Source organism: Somniosus microcephalus, chromosome 3 (assembly GCF_052327205.1).
Source record: "Somniosus microcephalus isolate GS21.2 chromosome 3, FLI_Smic_1.0, whole genome shotgun sequence".
In the NCBI taxonomy this organism is placed as follows: domain Eukaryota; kingdom Metazoa; phylum Chordata; class Chondrichthyes; order Squaliformes; family Somniosidae; genus Somniosus; species Somniosus microcephalus.
The window spans coordinates 79,616,973-79,635,808 of NC_140989.1; the positions used below are offsets into that span (position 1 = coordinate 79,616,973).

Sequence of the window (18,836 nt, forward strand, 5' to 3'; positions counted from 1 at the left end):
CAAGTGACTACCTCGTTTACCTACATAACAGTGACAGGGCTGCAAAAGTGACACACTGGCAGTGAAGTACTTTGAGATGCCCTGAGAACATAAGGCGCTCCATAAATATTAGTTTTTTTTTCCTTTATATGTTGGTAGATGTCTTTAAATTTATATGGCAGCTTTGTAGTATTAACTGATGACTTGCTAAAACCACAGATGTACCAAATTGCAGCTGCAGATGTATACCAGGGCTTACAATATTGTATGTTATCTTTACTCAATTATATAAAAGAACATAATCCATGTAAGAAATTGTAGAGAAGAACATGAAAACTTTGTAATGATACTATCTCTGTAGGAGACCACCAATTAACTCAAAAACAGTTATTGATAATGACTGCACTGAGTCACAGTGGCTCAGAAGTTCAGTCTCTATTATGATAGCAAAATACTGCAGATGCTGGAAATCCGAAATAACAACAGAAAATGCTGGAAAAACTCAGCAGGCCAGGCAACATCCGTGGAGAGAAAATAGAGTCGACGTTTCGGGTGAAACCTTTTTCAAAACTGGAAAGGAAATGAAATAGATCGAAAGGTAGGGCTGCGAGAGAACAAAAAAAAAGAGAAGAGACATTAAGAGGTATTCAAAACGAGACGAGATGGTGATAGGGCTAGTGGAGACAAAAGACAGCTCTAGATTAGGTGTGAAGTGTTCTGGCAGAATGAGAGACAGCTGCCATGTGGGACAAAAAAGGGGGGGGGGGGAAAAAGGCCAAAACAAAGATGTGGATAAAATATAAGCAAAAATGTAATGGGGGCTGAGGTTATGATCTGAAATTGTTGAACTCGATATTGAGTCCGGAAGGCTGTAAAGTGCCTAATCGGAAGATGAGGTGCTGTTCCTCGAGCTTACGTTGAGCTTCCGTGGAACAATGCAAGAGCCTGAGTACAGTGAGGTCTGAGTGGGAATGGGGCGGTGAATTAAAGTGACAGGCGACCGGAAGCTCGGGGTCCCCCTTACGGACTGAACGGAGGTGTTCTGCAAAGCGGTCACCCAATCTGCGTTTGGTCTCCCCAATGTAGAGGAGACCACATCGTGAGCAGTGAATACAGTATACTAGATTGCAAGAAGTATAAGTAAATCACTGTTTCACCTGGAAGGGGTGTTTGGGGCCCTGGACAGTGGGAAGGGGGGAGGTATAAGGGCAGGTGTTGCATCTCCTGCGCTTGCACGGGAAGGTGCCAGGCGAAGGGGAAGGGGTGCTGGGCGTGATAGAGGAGTGGACTAGGGTGTTATATTTTATCCACATCTTTGTTTTGGCCTTTCCCCCCCCCCCCCCCCCCCCCCAACCCTCTTTTTTTTCCCCACATGGCAGCTGTCTCTCATTCTGCCAGAACACTTCACACCTAATCTGAGCTGTCTTTTGTCTCCACTAGTCCTATCACCATCTCGTCTCGTTTTGAATACCTCTTAATGTCTCTTCACTTCTCTTGTTCTCTCCCAGCCCTGCCTTTTGACCTATTTCATTTCCTTTCCAGTTTTGAAAAAGGGTTAGACCCGAAACGTCGACTCTATTTTCTCTCCACGGATGTTGCCTGGCCTGCTGAGTTTTTCCAGCATTTTCTGTTGTTAGTTCAGTCTCTATACCTGAGCCATACAGACAAGGAAGGTACTATAGTCTGTGTGAGTTACTCAATCTTGGCTGCAGCAGTAGTAAGGGTGTTGCAACTGGGCTAGGGCTGGTGTAGGAAGGGGAAAAAATTCAGTCAGGGTTCCCACTCCAGATTGCTATACACCATGTATACTGAAATCATTTGTGTGTTCACTAGGTTGATGTCCTCTACAGTGTGATAGCCTGTGGTTATATACAGTCAAGGTTCAGAAATGAATAATGGCCATTTATTACAAAGACAATGATGCTTGTGGAACTGTATCCCACTGAGGGAGTCTGTAATTGGAGATAAAGCAGAGATCAGTGACAGTCTTACTTGGATCACCTGTAATCTACACATAAGCAGAGAGCCCTAAATTATCAGTTTGTCATTAAATTGAAAATACAACTTACCTTCCCAATATCTCTAGCAGTTCTGCAACTCCATTAAAGTGATCTGTTTCATATATAAACCTGAAGAAATGATGGTTGGAAAACATTACTCTGCACTACACAGACAGGTTCCAAAGAAACTATAAATGAATATATAATGGAAACTGATTTTAATTAATACTTCTGACAAATAGTTTATATAAATCTTTCTGCAAGTTCCAGTTTCAAATGTTCACACTCCTCTTCCAAAAAGGCAGCATGTCAATGACAATGCATTTTGAAATATGACAAAGAAACAGACCGAGGTACCTAAAGTACATAAAGAATACTTAATCAATGGCACACGTTCATGGACTTTTGTGCAAATGATCTTTGAAACCAAGAACCATATAAGTTTATAGCACAGAAGGCAGCCATTTAGTACACTGTAGTGTCTGTGTTGGTTCTTTGCTAGAGCAATCCAAATCGAATTTCATTGTCCCACTCACTCCCCATAGCCGTGTATCTTTATCTACTTCAAATATCTATCAATTTTTTTCCTTAAAAGCACTGTTATCTGCCTCACCCACTTCCTATGGCAAAGCAATTCATGCTCGAAAAACTGTGTAAAGATAATTTCCTAATCTCTCTCCTCACTCTCTTATTGATAATTTCTAATTGATGACTTCTCATCACTGATCCCTCAGCCAGAGGAAATAGTATTGCCCTATTCATTCTATCAAAACTCTTCGTAATTTTAAACAATTGAATTTTTTCTCCGCCTTCTCTACTCCAACAGAAATAAGGGGGAATTTTAATTCCAGGGTAGGAACTATAGCTTTGGCGTGAGGCACGGGTCTCCCAGCCGGAAGTCTCCGAGAGACCCTGCTGATATCAATTACTTGGCCTAATTTACATCCCGCTGGCCAAGCAACTGCCCAAAACGAACATAAAGTGCTGACTGGTGAAGATTGGGTCAGCATGGGTAGGTCTCGCTTGGGGGGGGGGGGGGGGGGGGGGGCCGTCTGGCTCCTCCTAGCCCTTTAATAATCAGCTTAAAACTTACCTTTTAGAGTCTTCGCTTCTTCCCAGATAGGTTTTACTGAGCGGGGCGCTTATATTAATGAGGCTCCTACCTGAATCTGGCAGGAAGCATCAACTGCCAGTAAAACAGCAGGGATAAACCTGCTGCGGTGTGTGAATGGAGCAGCAAGTAGAGCCGCTCGATTTTAACTTCTTTTCCGCCCGGTTTCTGTTAGGCAGAGGATGTTAAAATTCCCCTTATAATTTCAGCTTCCAAAGCCCTTCTCATAACTATAGTTTCCCATCCAGTCCTTCTCCAATCCAACCAACACCCTAACTCTTTGTTTCCTGTCTGTTAACCAACTTTCTATCCATGCTGTTACATTTCCTCTTATGCCAAATGCCTGAATTTCTTTTCAACAAACCTCATGAGGCACCTTAAACATCTTCTGAAAATCCATATACCATGACATATATTGCATGCCTTTTATCTATCCAATCAGCCACTTCTTCAAAAATAAACTGCCTTGATTATTAACCCATGCATTTCTAAATGATTACTAATTTTATCTCAAACTATGGATTCTAAGAGTTTGCCTACAATTGACATTAGGCTAACTGGTATATAGTTACCCAGTTTATCCTTCTTGAACAAGGGTAGTACATCAGCTACTTCCAGTCCCACAGTATAATATGCATATTTGAGAGGTGAACAATTGTGACCAGAGCCTGTGATCTGCTCTCTGATGACTTTCAACAACCTTGAGTTCTGCTAATTCTTTCAGAACGAATTCCTTTTCTACAGTTATCTCTATTAATTGTTCCGTATTCTTATTCACTATATCTATGTTCTCACTTCTATATTCATTTGTAAAAGTTGATGCAAAATGTTGATTTATTATCCCCACCACAGCTTTATCTTCCACAATTAAGACTTTATCTTTCATCCCGAGTGGTTTTACCAAGTCTTTAACTATTCTTTTATTTTTTTATGTCCTTAGAAAAACCTTTACTACAGTATTTCTTTTTATATTATCTGCTGTCCTTTTTCCCCATATTCCCCATTAGCCTTTCTAATCTCCCTTCTAATTAAGGTTTAAACTAATTTGGCAGGGGGTGGGGCACCAGGATGGAGTATTCTTCTCCTTCTTAGGCAGTCCCTCGGAACCGAGGATGACTTGCTTCCACATTAAAAATGAGTTCTCAGGTGACTGATGAGTCCAATGCAGGACCTACAGTCTCTGTCACAGGTGGGGCAGACGGTGGTTGAAGGGGTGGGTGGGTGGGGCGCTTGGGTTGACGTGCGCTCGGCTTCCGCTTATTCCCGACAAAGAGACTCGAGGTGTTCGGAGCCTTCCCGGATGCTTCTCCTCCTTGGATACACCAGGATGGAGTATTAGAGAAGAGATATATGGTGCAAAGAGTACCGGGAGAGACATCAGCATTAGAATAAAGAGCAGTTCAGAAATAGGAGGGATCAGGCAGGGAGAAATGCAAGGCAAACTAAGATGGGTTGGAGTGCATGTGCGTAAATGCACGGAATGTGGTAAATAAGGTTGGTGAGCTGCAGGCACAAGTAGCCACGTGGGATTATGATATACAGTAGTGGCAATAAGAAAGATCTGGCTCAAACAAGGGGAGGAATGGGCACTTAATATTCCTGGCTACAACGTATTCAGGATAGATAGAGAAGGAAAAAAAAGGAGGGGGGGCTAACAGTATTGATCAAAGATACTATTACAGCACTAGAAAGGGATGATGTTTTTGAAGGTTCAAACACAGAATCTATTTGGTTAGAATTAACAATAGAGGAACTATTACGTTGCTGGGTGTACACTATAGGCCACCAAATAGGGGGAAGAAGATAGAGAAGCAAATTTGCAGGCAAATTTCAGGAAGGTGCAAGTAGTGATAATGGTGGAATTCAATTATCCTAATATAGACATAGAAAAATACTAGTGTACAAGGCAAAGAGGGGGAGGAATTCACGAAATGTGTACAAGAGAACTTTCTTGATCAATATGTTTCCAGCCCAATCAGGAAGGAAGCAGTTCTGGATCTAGATCTGGGGAATGAAGTGGGGCAAATGGAACATCTTTCAGTGGGAGAGCATTTGGAAAATGGTGATCATAATATCATTAGGTCTGGAGTAGTTATGGAAAGGACAAGGCAAAAGCAAATGTGAAAATACTCAACTGGAGGTTGAAAAGGGATCTGGCCGAAGTGGATTGGAATGAAAGATTGGCAGATAAAAAAGTAAATGACCAATGGGAGGCCTTCAAAGAGATGATGATTCGGATACAGACTAGACACATTCCTACGAGGTAGAAAGGAAGGGAATCCGAAGCTTGAGCTCCCTGGATGACTAAAGATATAGGGGGAATAATTCAGTTGCTTGGCGCTAACGGGGCGCAGAGCAACTAGCGCCCAGGTACGGCGCAACTAACGCCTCCCATGAAATTCAGCGGGAGGTTAGCGGTGGCGCTGTGCCTCTGGCGATGGTGGAATCGTCGTGCGCAGTGCCCCGCTCGCGCCCTGGCCGCAACCTTGGCTCGCGCCCCATGACCTACTGCCAGACGCTATGTTCAACGGGGTCAGGGGTGCATTTTTGCAGCCGGGGCGACGATAATTAAAGGGCAGGTGCTGGGCGGCCATTTTTTTTGCGACCGCCTGCCAGCACCTGTCCCCTCTGGCCTCCTGCTGCAGGGTGCCGGCTGCGATCCGTCGGCAGGACCCTCCCCTTTAATCAGGCGAGGGAGGCCTGCAGTACCGCAGCGCTACGTGCCGGCGCGCGTGGCGCTGCTGCACGTAGCACCGCGATATTCCATGGGAGTGCCCCAAGAGGGAGGGGGAGGGCTTCCAGTAGCGCCCCGCCTCCTGCTTGGGCGCTACCATTGAATTTCGGGTGTGGGGGGTGCTAACTTTTTTGGGGCGCTAAAAGTAGCGCCCCGGCGAAGTTATCGTCCCCAAGGGGGCGCGAGCCAATTTTCCCCCATAGAGATCAAAATGAAACAGAAAAAAGGAGGCTTATGATAAATGTCGGATTCATAATTCAGTAGAGAACTAAGCTGAATCAAAAAGTACAGGGGGAAACTGAAAAAGTAAGAGGGGCAAATAGAGTGTATGAGAATAGATTAGCGGGCAACAGAAAAGGGAAACCAAAAACTGTTTTTATAAACATATAAATAGTAAAAGGGCAGTCAAAGGAAGGGTAGGACCGATTAAGAACCAAAAAGGAGATCTTCTTGTGGAGGCAGAAGGCATGGCTGAGGCACTAAATGAGTACTTTGCATCTGTCTTCACTAAAGAGGATGCTGCCATTGTCACAGTAAGGTAGTAGAGAAATTGGATAGGATAAAAATAGATAAAGAGGTACTAAAAAGGTTGGCAGCAATCAAAGTAGAAAAGTCACCCTGGTCCAGGTGGGATGCATCCTAGGTTGTTTAGGACATTAAACATAGAAACATAGAAGATAGGAGCAGGAGTAGGCCATTCGGCCCTTCGAGCCTGCTCCGCCATTCAACGAGCTCATGGCTGATCATCCAAACCCTAGCACCCGGTCCCTACACAGACAGCCATCCCACCCAAGCCCTATCCCCGTAACCCCACGTATTTAATTCCCCCTAACACTAAGGGTCAATTTTTATCATGGCCAATCAACCTAACCCGCACATCTTTGGACTGTGGGAGGAAACCGGAGCACCCGGAGGAAACCCACGCAAACACGGGGAGAATGTGCAAACTCCACACAGACAGTCACCCGAGGCCGGATTTGAACCCGGGTCCCTGGCGCTGTGAGGCAACAGTGCTAACCACTATGCCACCGTGCTGCCCACGGGTGGAAATTACAGAGGCTCTGGCCAGAATCTTCCGATCCTCCTTAAATATATGAGTGGTGCCAGAGGACTGGAGAAATACAAGTGTTACACCCCTGTTCAAAAAAGGGGAGAGAGAGAGTTAAACCTGACAACTACAAGCCAGTCAGCCCAACGTTGCTGATAGGAATACTTTCAGAGACATTAATCAATGATAAAATTAATTGGCACGTGGAAAAATACGGGTTAATACGGGTTAATAAACGGGAATCGCGGAGCGGCGAGTATAAAAGGCGCCAAGAGACCAGGTAGGCCTCAGTGCGGCGCGAGCGGCGGCGGGAATCGCGGAGCGGCTATAAAAGGCTCCAAGAGACCAGGTAGGCCTCAGTGCGGCGCGAATCGCGGAGCGAGTATAAAAGGCTCCAAGAGACCAGGTAGGCTTACCAATCTCCAAATTCAGAGGGAAGGAGAGAAGTAAAAAATAATCGAAGTGTGACGTCACCAGAAAGCAGTAAGTGATTGGTTGGTGAGTATTTCTCTCTTTTTTAAACTTTAAATCTGTGGTTTATAGTTTCTAAAGTCTCTGTGGTGTAGCGGGGACTGTTTGTAAACCAGGGCCCTTAAATATACCATTTAACTGTAGTGTAATTGGTGGGATTGATTTGATTTAATTTAATTGCAATTAACTAAAGGGTAAGTCATGGCAGGACAGCCCGGTGCCGTGGTATGCTCCTCCTGCGCTATGTGGGAACTCAGGGACACTTCCTGTGTCCCTGACAACCATGTGTGCAGGAAGTGTGTCCAGTTGCAGCTACTGGCAGACCGCATTGCGGTGCTGGAGCAGCGATTGGATACATACTGGACCATTCGCGATGTTGAGGACGTCGGGAATACCACATTTAATCAGTTGGTCACACCGCAGGTAAAGGTGGCACAGGCAGAAAGGGAACGGGTGACCAACAGGCAGAGTAGTAGGTGCAGGCAGGTAGTGCAGGGGTCCCCTGTAGCCATCCCCCTCTCAAACAGATATAGCGCTTTGGATACTGATGGGGGGGATGGCATACCAGGGGAAGGCAGCAGCAGCCAACTTCCTGGCACCAGGGGTGGCTCTGTTGCACAGGACGGGAGGAAAAAGAGGGGTAGAGCTATAGTAATAGGGGATTCTATTGTAAGGGGGATAGGCGTTTCTGCGGCCGCAAACGAGACTCCAGGATGGTGTGTTGCCTCCCTGGTGCAAGGGTCAAGGATGTCTCAGAGCGGCTGCAGAGCATCTTGGAAGGGGAGGGTGAACAGCCAGTTGTCGCGGTGCATATAGGTACCAACGATATAGGTAAAAAACGGGATGAGGTCCTAAAAGCTGAATATAGGGAGCTAGGAGGTAAATTAAAAAATAGGACCTCAAAGGTAGTAATCTCAGGATTGCTTCCAGTGCCACGTGCTAGTCAGAGTAGAAATAGATGAATATTTCAGATGAATACGTGGCTAGAGGAATGGTGCCAGGGGGAGGGATTCAAATTCCAGGGACATTGGAACCGGTTCTGGGGGAGGTGGGACCAGTTCAAACTGGACGGTTTGCACCTGGGCAGGACCGGGACCGATGCCCTAGGGGGAGTGTTTGCTAGTGCTCTGGGGGAGGGATTAAACTAAAATGGCAGGGGGTTGGGAACCTGAGCAGGGGGACAGAGGCAAGGGAAACAAGGATAAAAGCAAAAGATAGGAAGGAGAAAAACAAAAGTGGCAGTCAGTCAGAGAAATCAACGGTTTAAAATCAAACATGGCCACAGTAAATAATAATTCTAATAGGTCCAAGAGCGTTAAAAAAACAAGCCTGAAGGCTTTGTGTCTTAATGCGGGGAGCATTCGTAATAAGATGGATCAATTAGCTGCGCAAATAGGGGTAAACAAATATGATTTGATTGGGATTACGGAAACATGGCTCCAGGGTGGCGAAGGCTGGGAACTCAACATCCAGGGGTATTCAATATTCAGGAGATAGGCAAAAAAGGAAAGGGAGGTGGGGTAGCATTACTGGTTAAAGAAGGGATAACACAATCGTAAGGAAGGGTATTAGCTCTGATGATATGGAATCTGTATGGGTAGAACTGAGAAATACCAAGGGGCAGAAAACGTTAGTGGGAGTGGTATATGGACTTCCAAACAGTAATGCGGAGGTTGGGGGTGGCATTAAAAGGGAAATTAGAGAAGCGTGCAAAAAGGGCACAGCAGTCATCATGGGTGACTTTAATCTACATATAGATTGGGCTAACCAAATTAGTAACAATACTGTAGAGGAGGAATTCCTGGAGTGTTAATGGGATAGTTTCCTGGATCAATATGTCGAGGAACCAACCAGAGATCAGGCCATCTTAGACCGGGTATTATGTAACGAGAAAGGATTAATTAGCAATCTTGTTGTATGAGGCCCCTTGGGTCGGAGTGATCACAATATGATCGAATTCTTCATTAAGATGGAGAATGAAGTAGTTGACTCAGAGACTAGGGTCCTGAATTTAAATAAAGGAAACTACGATGGTCTGAGGTGCGAATTGGGTAGGATTGATTGGGGAATGTCATTCAAAGGGTTAACGGTGGATAGGCAATGGCAAACATTCAAAGACCACATGGATGAACTACAGAATTTTTCATCCCAGTTTGGCATAAATATAAAACAAAAAAGGTGACTCAACTGTGGCTAACTAGGGAAATTAGGGATAGCATAAGATCCAAGGAGAGGACATATAAATTGGCCAGAAAAAGCAGTAATCCAGAGGATTGGGAGCAGTTTAGGATTCAACAAAGGAGGACAAAGGGATTAATTAAGAAAGTGAAAATAGAATATGAGAGTAAGCTTGCAGGGAACATAAAAACTGACTGTAAAAGCTTTTATAGATATGTGTGAAGAGAAAAAGATTGGTGAAGTCAAGCGTAGGTCCCTTGCAGTCAGAATCAGGGGAATTTATAATGGGGAACAAAGAAATGGCTGACCAATTAAATACATATTTTGGTTCTGTCTTCACAAAGGAGGACACAAATAACTTCCCAGAAATGTCGGGGAACATAGGGTCTGATGAAAGGGAGGAACTGAAAGAAATCAGTATTTGTAGGGAAATTGATGGGATTGAAGGCCGATAAATCCCCAGGGCCTGATAATCTACATCCTAGGGTACTTAAGGAAGTGGCCCTAGAAATAGTAGATGCATTGCTGATCATCTTCCAACATTCGATGGAATCTGGAACAGTACCCATAGATTGGAGGGTAGCTAATGTTACCCCACTATTCAAAAAAGGTGGTAGAGAGAAAACGGGGAATTACAGACCGGTAAGCCTGACATCGGTAGTGGGGAAAATGCTAGAGTCCATTATAAAAGATGTAATAGCAGAGCACTTGGAAAACAGTAACAGGATCGGACAAAGTCAACATGGATTTACAAAAGGTAAATCGTGCTTGACTAATCTACTGGAATTTTTTGAGGATGTAGCGAGTAAAATAGTTAAGGGAGAACCAGTGGATGTGGTGTATTTGGACTTTCAGAAGGCTTTCGATAAGGTCCCGCATAAGAGATTAGCGTGTAAAGTTAAGGCGCATGGGATTGGGGGCAAGGTATTGACTTGGATAGAGAACTGGTTGGCAGATAGAAAGCAAAGATTTGGAATAAACGGGTCTTTTTCCGAGTGGCAGGCAGTGACTAGTGGGGTACCGCAGGGATCGGTCCTAGGACCCCAGCTATTCACAATATTTATTAATGATCTAGGCAAGGAAACTAGATGTAATATCTCCAAATTTGCAGACGACACAAAGCTGGGTGGGCGTGTGTGCTGTGAGGAGGATGCCGAGAAACTACAGGATGATTTGGACAGGTTGGGTGATTGGGCAGAAGCATGGCAGATGCAATATAACGTGGATAAATGTGAGGTTATCCACTTTGGTGTCTAAAACAGGAAGACAGATTATTATCTGAATGGCAATAGATTGGGAGAAGGGGGAAGTGCAATGAGGCCTGGATGTCCTTGTGCACCAGTCGCTGAAGGTAAGCATTCAGGTGCAGCAGGCGGTTAAGAAGGCAAATGGTATGTTGGCTTTCATAGCGAGAGGGTTTGAGTACAGGAACAAGGATGTCTTACTGCAGTTGTACAGGGCCTTGGTGAGGCTACATCTGAGTATTGTGTGCAGTTTTGGTCGCCTTATCTGAGGAAGGATATTCTTGCCATGGAAGGAGTTCAGCGAAGATTCACCAGGCTGATACGTGGGATGGCAGGAATGACGTATGAGGAGAGATTGGGTCGATTGGGCTTGTACTCGCTGGAGTTTAGAAGAATGAGAGGGGATCTCATTGAAACTTATAAAATTCTGGCAGGACTGGACTGACTAGATGCAGGGAGGATATTCCCGATGGTCGGGGAATCCAGAACCAGGGGTCACAGTCTAAGGTTAAGGGGTAGGCCTTTTAGGACAGAAATGAGGAGGAATTTCTTCACCCAGAGAGTGGTGAACCTGTGGAATTCTCTACCACAGAAAGCAGTAGAGGCCAATTCATTAAATATATTCAAGAAGGAGTTGGATATATTTCTTAAGGCTAAAGGGATCAAGGGGTATGGGGAGAAAGTAGGGACCGCGTACTGAACTTGGATGATCAGCCATGCTCGCACTGAATGGCGGAGCAGGCTCGAGGGGCCGAATGGCCTACTCCTGCTCCTATCTTCTATGTTTCTACGATAGCCAGCACGGATTTGTTAAAGGCAAGTCGTGTTTAACTAACTTGATTGAGTTCTTTGTTGAAGAAATGGAGAGGGTTGATGAGGGTAGTATGGTTGATGGTGTATATGGACTTTCAAAAGGCGTTTGATAAAGTACCACATAATAGACATGTTAGCAAAATTGAAGCCCATGGGATTAAAAGGGCAGTGGCTGCGTGGATACGAAATTGGCTAGGTGACAGAAAGCAGAGATTAGTGGTGAATGGTTGTTTTTCCAGACTGGGGGCGGGGGGGAGGTGTGTAGTGGTGTCCTCCAGGGGTCGGTGTTGGGACCACTGCTCTTTTTGATATATATTAATGACCTGGACTTGGGTATGGGGGCATCATTTCAAAGTGTGCAGATGACACAAAACTCAGAAATATAGTAAACAGTAAGGAAGATAATGACAGACTTCAGAAGGACATAGACAGACTGGTGAAATTGGCAGACGCACGGCAGATGAAATTTAACACAGAGAAGTGTGAAGTGATTCATTTTGGTCAGAAGAATGAAGAGGCAATATAAACTAAATGATACAATTTAAAGGGGGTGCAGGAACAGAGAGACCTGTGGGCTTACATACTTAAGTCTTTGAAGGTGGCAGAACAAGTTGAGAAGGCTGTTAAAAAGGCATATGGGATTCTTGGTTTTATAAATAGAGGCATAGAGCACAAAAGCAAGGAAGTTATGCTAAAGCTTTATAAAACACTGGTTCAGCCCTAGCTGGAAATTGTGTCCATTTCTGGGCACCACACTTTAGGAAGGATGTGAAGGCCTTAGAGAGGGTGCAGAGCAGGTTTACTAGAATGGTACCAAGACTTCAATTACATGGAGAGACTAGAGAAGCTGGGGTAGTTCTCCTTAGAGCAGAGAAGGTTAAGGGGAGATTTGATAGAGGTGTTCAAAATCATGAAGGGTTTTGATAGAGTAAATGAGAAACTGTTTCCAGTGGCAGAAGGGTCAGGAACCAGAGGACAGATTTAAGGTAATTGGAAAAGGAACCATAAGCGATAGTGTAAAAAAAAATTACACAGCGAGTTGTTATCCATATGGATTCTGTCTTAACGCAATCCCCAGGGACATTCTTAGCACAGTGGTAGAATTCTTTGTTAGCACTGCCACCCACTCACTTTTTTCCTCCCTAGCTCTTCTGAAAATGTTGCAAGGGAGACAGGACTCACAGGTGGAGGGAATCCCTGTATTACTGGAACTGTCCAGTAGTCTAGCTACATAAGCATTGGGTAAGTATTGGTGGACAGTGACTGCGACTCAGAGGAAGATGGTCCTGAGGAATATTGTGGCACCATGGAATTAGGTGCTATCCAAGAGGGTTAGAGACAGTTAGACTACAAGATTAAGAGAGCACTAGTAGTGAGTAATTCTACTGTCAGAGGTACAGACAGCCTTATTTACAGTTATGATCAGGAGTCCTGAATGGTAGGTTGGCTTCCTGGTGCCAGGATAAGTGATGTCAAATAGCAGGTGGAAAAACTTCTGGAAAGGAAAGGAGAGCAGCCAAAAGTTGTGGTCCATTTTGGAAACAGTGGCATAGATAGGAATCCATTTTGAGATCTTGCACATGGAGTTTAGGGAGTCAAGCACTGGACTGAAAATAAAGGCTTTAAAAAAGGTAGGAATCTCCAGATTGCTTCCTTAGCCATGCACTGGACAGGTTAAAGAGAGGCAGATCAATGCATTGATGCAAGACTGGTGAAGACGGCAGGGTTCACAGTCTTGGGGAATTTAAGTGATTTATAGAACAAGATAATGCTATACGCAGGAGATGGCATTCATCTGAACTGAAACGGCATCAATGTCCTTGCAGAGAGGGTAAATAGGATATTGGGGAGAATTTAAACTAAGATGATGGGGGTGGGGAAGTCTAGGTTTGAAACTTAGCAGAGAGACCAGGATTAATAAGCAATTGCATGAGAAAGTACTATCAGCAAAAATGAGAGATTAAAAATGTTGAAAGGGCTAGGGATATCAAAAAATGTATTGATAAAACCAGGAAAAAGAGTAACGGTCAACATTCCAAAAAAGTGAAATCAAGGTGGAGTGGTATGTATAAAAATGCACAAAGGATTTAAAACAAAATTGGAAAGTTAGAAGCATTAACAACTGTGGAAGGATATGATATAGCTGTAACGGAGACATGGTTTAAGTTTGGATGGGACTGTGACAAGTGGCTGGTCAGCCACTTCTCTCTTTCTACACTTCCGTGTCCTGAACTTTCGAGCGCTGCCTCTTAGGTGATCATATTTTGGAGAGAACAATCCAGAAATCCTTCATCTCTGATGCTGCAAAGTGTGGTCAATTGCTGGTGGAGCATGGAGATCCTCTGTTCCAAATACTCAATTTTCTGACACTTATTTCAATGTGCTGCCCCTGGAAATACTGAGGATTCAGGATAGCAGCAGTTTTTAAACATAATGTAACATTGGATGATTATCTACATTTACTGTAGAGCACCAATTTCACAATCTCCAAACAAAAGCACACAGCATATACCACTGAAAAAAAAAAAGCTGCCCATTTGGGAAAGGAATGAGAACTTTTGAGACAGCCCTAAAAATTTTCTTCAGATACTCCACCAAGAAGACAGTCAGAATGACAAATTGTAAACCTGCTTCTCATATTTACCACTTTAACCCTGCCACTGGCACAAACCTACATGCAACATTTGAACAAATGCACACAAGACAACACAAATGTGTTCTGCACTACTAATTGTTTTGTCAAATTCCAATTTACAGTGAAGTCTATGAAGATAATGCACGCAAAACAGATACAGCATTGAATTGTTTAAAACAACTGCCGACAATTAACAGGAAGTAAAAAAAAAAAGTTAAGACAACTGAAGACTGGGGCCTAGCAATGGCCGCTGCACCAAAACTAATGCGCAAGATGACTGGCCAGAATTGGGCCTCTTGTGTTGTCAGGACGTGACCAGCGTGCCCGAAGAGGCAGTGCATCCATCATGAAGAGGAGGAAACTCGGCTAGTGTGGACACCTGCTCCAGGCCTATGGTAAGTCTGCGGGAGGAGATTGGGAGGGAGTGAGTGGTGTACAGCAGAGGCCCGTAGTTTCAATGTGGAGCAATAATAAGGAATCCTACTTCTGCTGGCTCCACGTTCAGGCAAATAAACATCTTTTTACTTACCTTTTTGGTGGCAACTTCCAGGGGTCCGTTAAAGGACCTCTGATTTGGCTGCTTTCGACTCAAGAAAATTGACCACAGCACAACGGCGTATGTTGCGGTCAGTCGTGATCCAATATCATAAAGGGGCCTGGAAGAGGCACAAGGCCCTCTACTTGCATAGACAATGGGTCCAATGCTAGTTTCAGGCAGGTGCCCTGGACGGCTCCGTGGTGCCCTAACCAATTTAGCATGGACTGAGTGCTTGCACGCAGCATGCCTTATTGAACCTTCATCAGCAAAAGGATAAATTAGCACTATTCTGTACAAGTTGAAAGCAACATAGAATAATGGCAACTTGAAAATCCCAATGGGAGCCAACAGTGAACAGAACAGAAATAAAGTACAGAACAATTGCAGGCCAAAGATGTCACTCTATTTGGAGGCTTCCTATAGTTTAAATGTATAGAACATCTATAAAATGTTGTCCAGACACTTCACATGGTTTTCATTGGCCTTTGTAACAATTTATAGACCTTTGCTACAGTGGCACAGTTTTTATTAAACAGAAAGGAAACCATGTACTTTAGATTACCGTAGAAAAATGTTATTGATCTGTTTCCTGATGAACGCCCGTAGTCCAAGGAACTTTCCATAAATACGATGCAGAACAGTTTTCAAAAAATCCCGCTCACGTGGGTCCTCACTATCAAACAACTCCAAAAGCTGGAAAAAAATTGTTTGGGAGAAAAGAGACAAGGTCTTTGATTAAGATGCACTTAATAGCTAGAAAATATTATCTTAATAAACCCTAGTACAATTATGACCAAGAGAATTTAGATTAGCACAATTTGTTTAATTTTACTCCAGTAAAATTTATATAAATAATTCTATTTGTACTGTCAAGCAAGATCTCTTTTACCAGATTAGTGACCTACAAAATTATACTGCTGCCCTAGAGCTGAAGAATACAGAACATATGAAAAAGAAAAACAAGAAAACAAGAAAGGAAGGAAGGAAGAAAACAAGAAAGGAAACAAGAGGAGAAAGTGGTCTGATGGAGGGTAGCACGGCATGTTGTTTATTTTGCACCATTACACAAAGATAAGTTTTACTGATTGAACTAAGTGAACCTGATCATAACTGTTGCTCTGTATGTTCACCTTACTGTAAAATAAGCTTAACAATTCGTATCAAGCCTCGCCTAGTGGTAACCCAGTCAGTCATCAGAAAAATTTAAGAAATACACGTATGAAGGACACGAGTACCTGGTCAAAAGTACAAGAGGATGCTTGTTATATCCCCAGGTTATGCTATCATAAAAGTAGATATAGAGCAGTGAGTCAAATCCTGCAAAAATGAGATGCTCAGCTTACTTTGGGCAGCAACTGCAAACACCGAAACTCAAAGTATTTACAGCACACCCAAATTCATAACACAAATATGTGAGCCAAGACAAAGTGAAACAACAGTTAAATTGAAAGAAAATATAAATTGGGACAGCAGGTATTGTGGTGAAAGTCTCACAAGAGCAAAGCAGAACAGGGTCATAAGATGCCTATTCAGAACTGTATTTACATGGGTGGTTAGAAGGTTAGACCCAGGACAAGTTATGGAATTTGAACTAGGGAAGATCTTTTAGGTCTCCAAAGGGTCAATCCAACAAGAGGGAGAATACTTCTGGGACAGAAATGTGGACATCACTGGAAAGGAATGGTGTAGTGCACATAATGCAGTGAGCTGGATGCAAACATATAACTATGATGATGGACTTGACCTGCAGTACCATGCCAATATGAGTAAAGTCCAAAAGATGTGTAACTGTGAGGCAACTCCTCAATACCCTCGCCAACAGTGATTCATAATCTCAGGCCAAGGTACATTGCAGGCTGGTACTAATTGCCAGTCTAGAAATTGCTGACCAAAGAGCAAACTCATCTAAGTTATACAATTAAGATTGACTACCCATATCTCTCATAAGTGGAACGAGCACATCATTTGAATAGAAATAAATATAGAATAGAGCTGTGAAACAAATACATCTTCCTCAATCAAACCAATCTAAAAGGACTCCAGCCTCAACACATGCCTGGAAAACTAAAGCACATCACCGGGCGTGGAAAGGAAATAGCATACCTGAAGATAGTTCCTTTGGCACAACATCACTAACCACTGCTGTAAGCAGACCTCACATCCCGTATGAACCAAACTGTGCATTTACCAACCCAAAATCTAAGTAAATATAGCAAGACCCAGGTGTCAAACGTAACTCTTGCCACTTCAGTTTACTGGAAGACGGGTTGATAAACACCATCAGATCAAAGCTCAGGCTATAAGCCAATAAATTAATTTATTTAATAACAGTTCAGTACAAACAGTAATTGCAAACTTTACTATTTGCCTTGAAAGTTCAAGACAACAATGGCACTGCTCTGCGTTAACCTTGAACACAAGATCAATATTCAAAACACCGTCACGCTCCACTTATGTAAAAAAAAACCACGATCGAGTCTCTGAATAACTATGCATCTCTTAGGAAATAAGTCACCATTCAAAATGTTTTGAAGACTTACTTAAAAAAAAGGACATTAGAAATGTATTCTCTCAACTACATTAGAGGGACAGCTCATCCATATAGATGTTTGAATTGACTGGAACCATTTGATTCATTAACCTGCATCTTTGAATGATCTATTAGGTCCCCCAGTCAAGTACAATGTCAGTAATCAAACCATGAATGCCAAAGACATCCCCAAATACGTATAAGGAAAGCAAAATAAAAACAGTCAGTTATTCAGGCTGCTCACAAGCACCCAAGTCAGATCAACAGTGGTTTGGCACTGACAAGTGCTTGGAGACAGTTTACTTGTCCATATCGGTTGGGCAATAGTGTGGGGCCTCAGGAGACAGAAAGAAAAAAGAAAAGTTTACACATTGAAAGTAACATTCCAGTTTGCATGTTAAAAAAAAAAATCTTGCAATCAAATAAAAGTAATTGTTTACAAATCACAATTGGATTAGCTGATCTCAGCCAGGGTAGGAGATGGGGTTCTACAATTAACCCCCATGACCTTGATTTGGGGGGGGGGGGGGCAAAATCAGCTAGGAATCTCACTCCTGACAGCTATCCAGTGACCAATGCTGGAAGTGCAATTATGTGGGCATCAAGTCCAGACAGGATGAGGCACAGCTGTGATATTGCCTATGGTAGAATAGCTCAACATTCTTTGGTTTGGCTCACAGATGAGGAATGGGCACTTGTGCAAGGTACTGTAGCAAGTTGGTATGTATGAAATGGTACCCCTGCAGGAATCGGGAAAAAAGAAAAAGACTTACATTTATATAGCGCCTTTCACGTCCACCGGACGTCTCAAAGCGCTTTACAGTCAATGAAGTACTTTTTTGAAGTGGAGTCACTGTTGTAATGTGGGAAACGCGGCAGCCAATTTGCGCACAGCAAGGCCCCACAAACAGCAATGACCAGATAATCTGTTTTTGTTATGTTGGTTGAGGGATAAATATTGGCCAGGACACCGGGGATACTCCCCTGCTCTTCTTCGAAATAGTGCCATGGGATCTTTTACGTCCACCTGAGAGCGCAGACGTGGCTCAGTATAACATCTCATCCGAAAGACAGTATATCCGACAGTGCAGCACTCCCTCAGCACTGCACTGGAGTGTCAGCCTAGCTTTGTGCTCAAGTCCCTGGAGTGGGACTTGAACCCACAACCTTCTGACTCAGAGGCGAGTGCGCTACCAACTGAGCCACAGCTGACATAGAAGAAAGAGGAGAAAATATCAACAAACTTCCAGGAACTATTTCCTCATTTTGTACAAAAACACAGCTTTTAAGGAAACCACATACCGTGGTTTATTAGTGGAAACCAGCGATGTGACTACCATAAAATCAGCATCTTGTCCAAGCTATCATGCTCAAAGTGCCAATTGATCCCTATTTCATAGCCAACAGGAGGCATGGAAGACTTTGCCAATCTACATTACAACAAGGTGTTTAAGTAGGATATGCTGTATTTAGCCTCAACGAATCAGTGCTCGTACATGTTAAACATTGTGGTAAAAATAAAATCCACTTCACAACCTTTGTAGGATCATAGGAA

General features: G+C 43.5%; 1 protein-coding gene across 4 annotated transcripts in view; it reads right to left on the reverse strand.

The window, feature by feature from the left end:
- The window catches only part of ppp2r5a (protein phosphatase 2, regulatory subunit B', alpha isoform), a 191,847-nt gene that overhangs the window by 40,280 nt on the left and 132,731 nt on the right, over positions 1-18,836 (reverse strand). For 3 of the 4 annotated variants that reach the window (XM_085981270.1, XM_085981268.1, XM_085981267.1), the window contains exons 5-6: positions 15,314-15,444; positions 2,049-2,108 (exon numbers count right to left, since the gene is read on the reverse strand). In XM_085981270.1, the coding sequence (XP_085837396.1) occupies positions 2,049-2,108; positions 15,314-15,444 (191 nt within the window). The remainder of the gene's footprint in view (positions 1-2,048; positions 2,109-15,313; positions 15,445-18,836) is intronic. The other variant, XM_085981269.1, reaches the window with a different exon arrangement.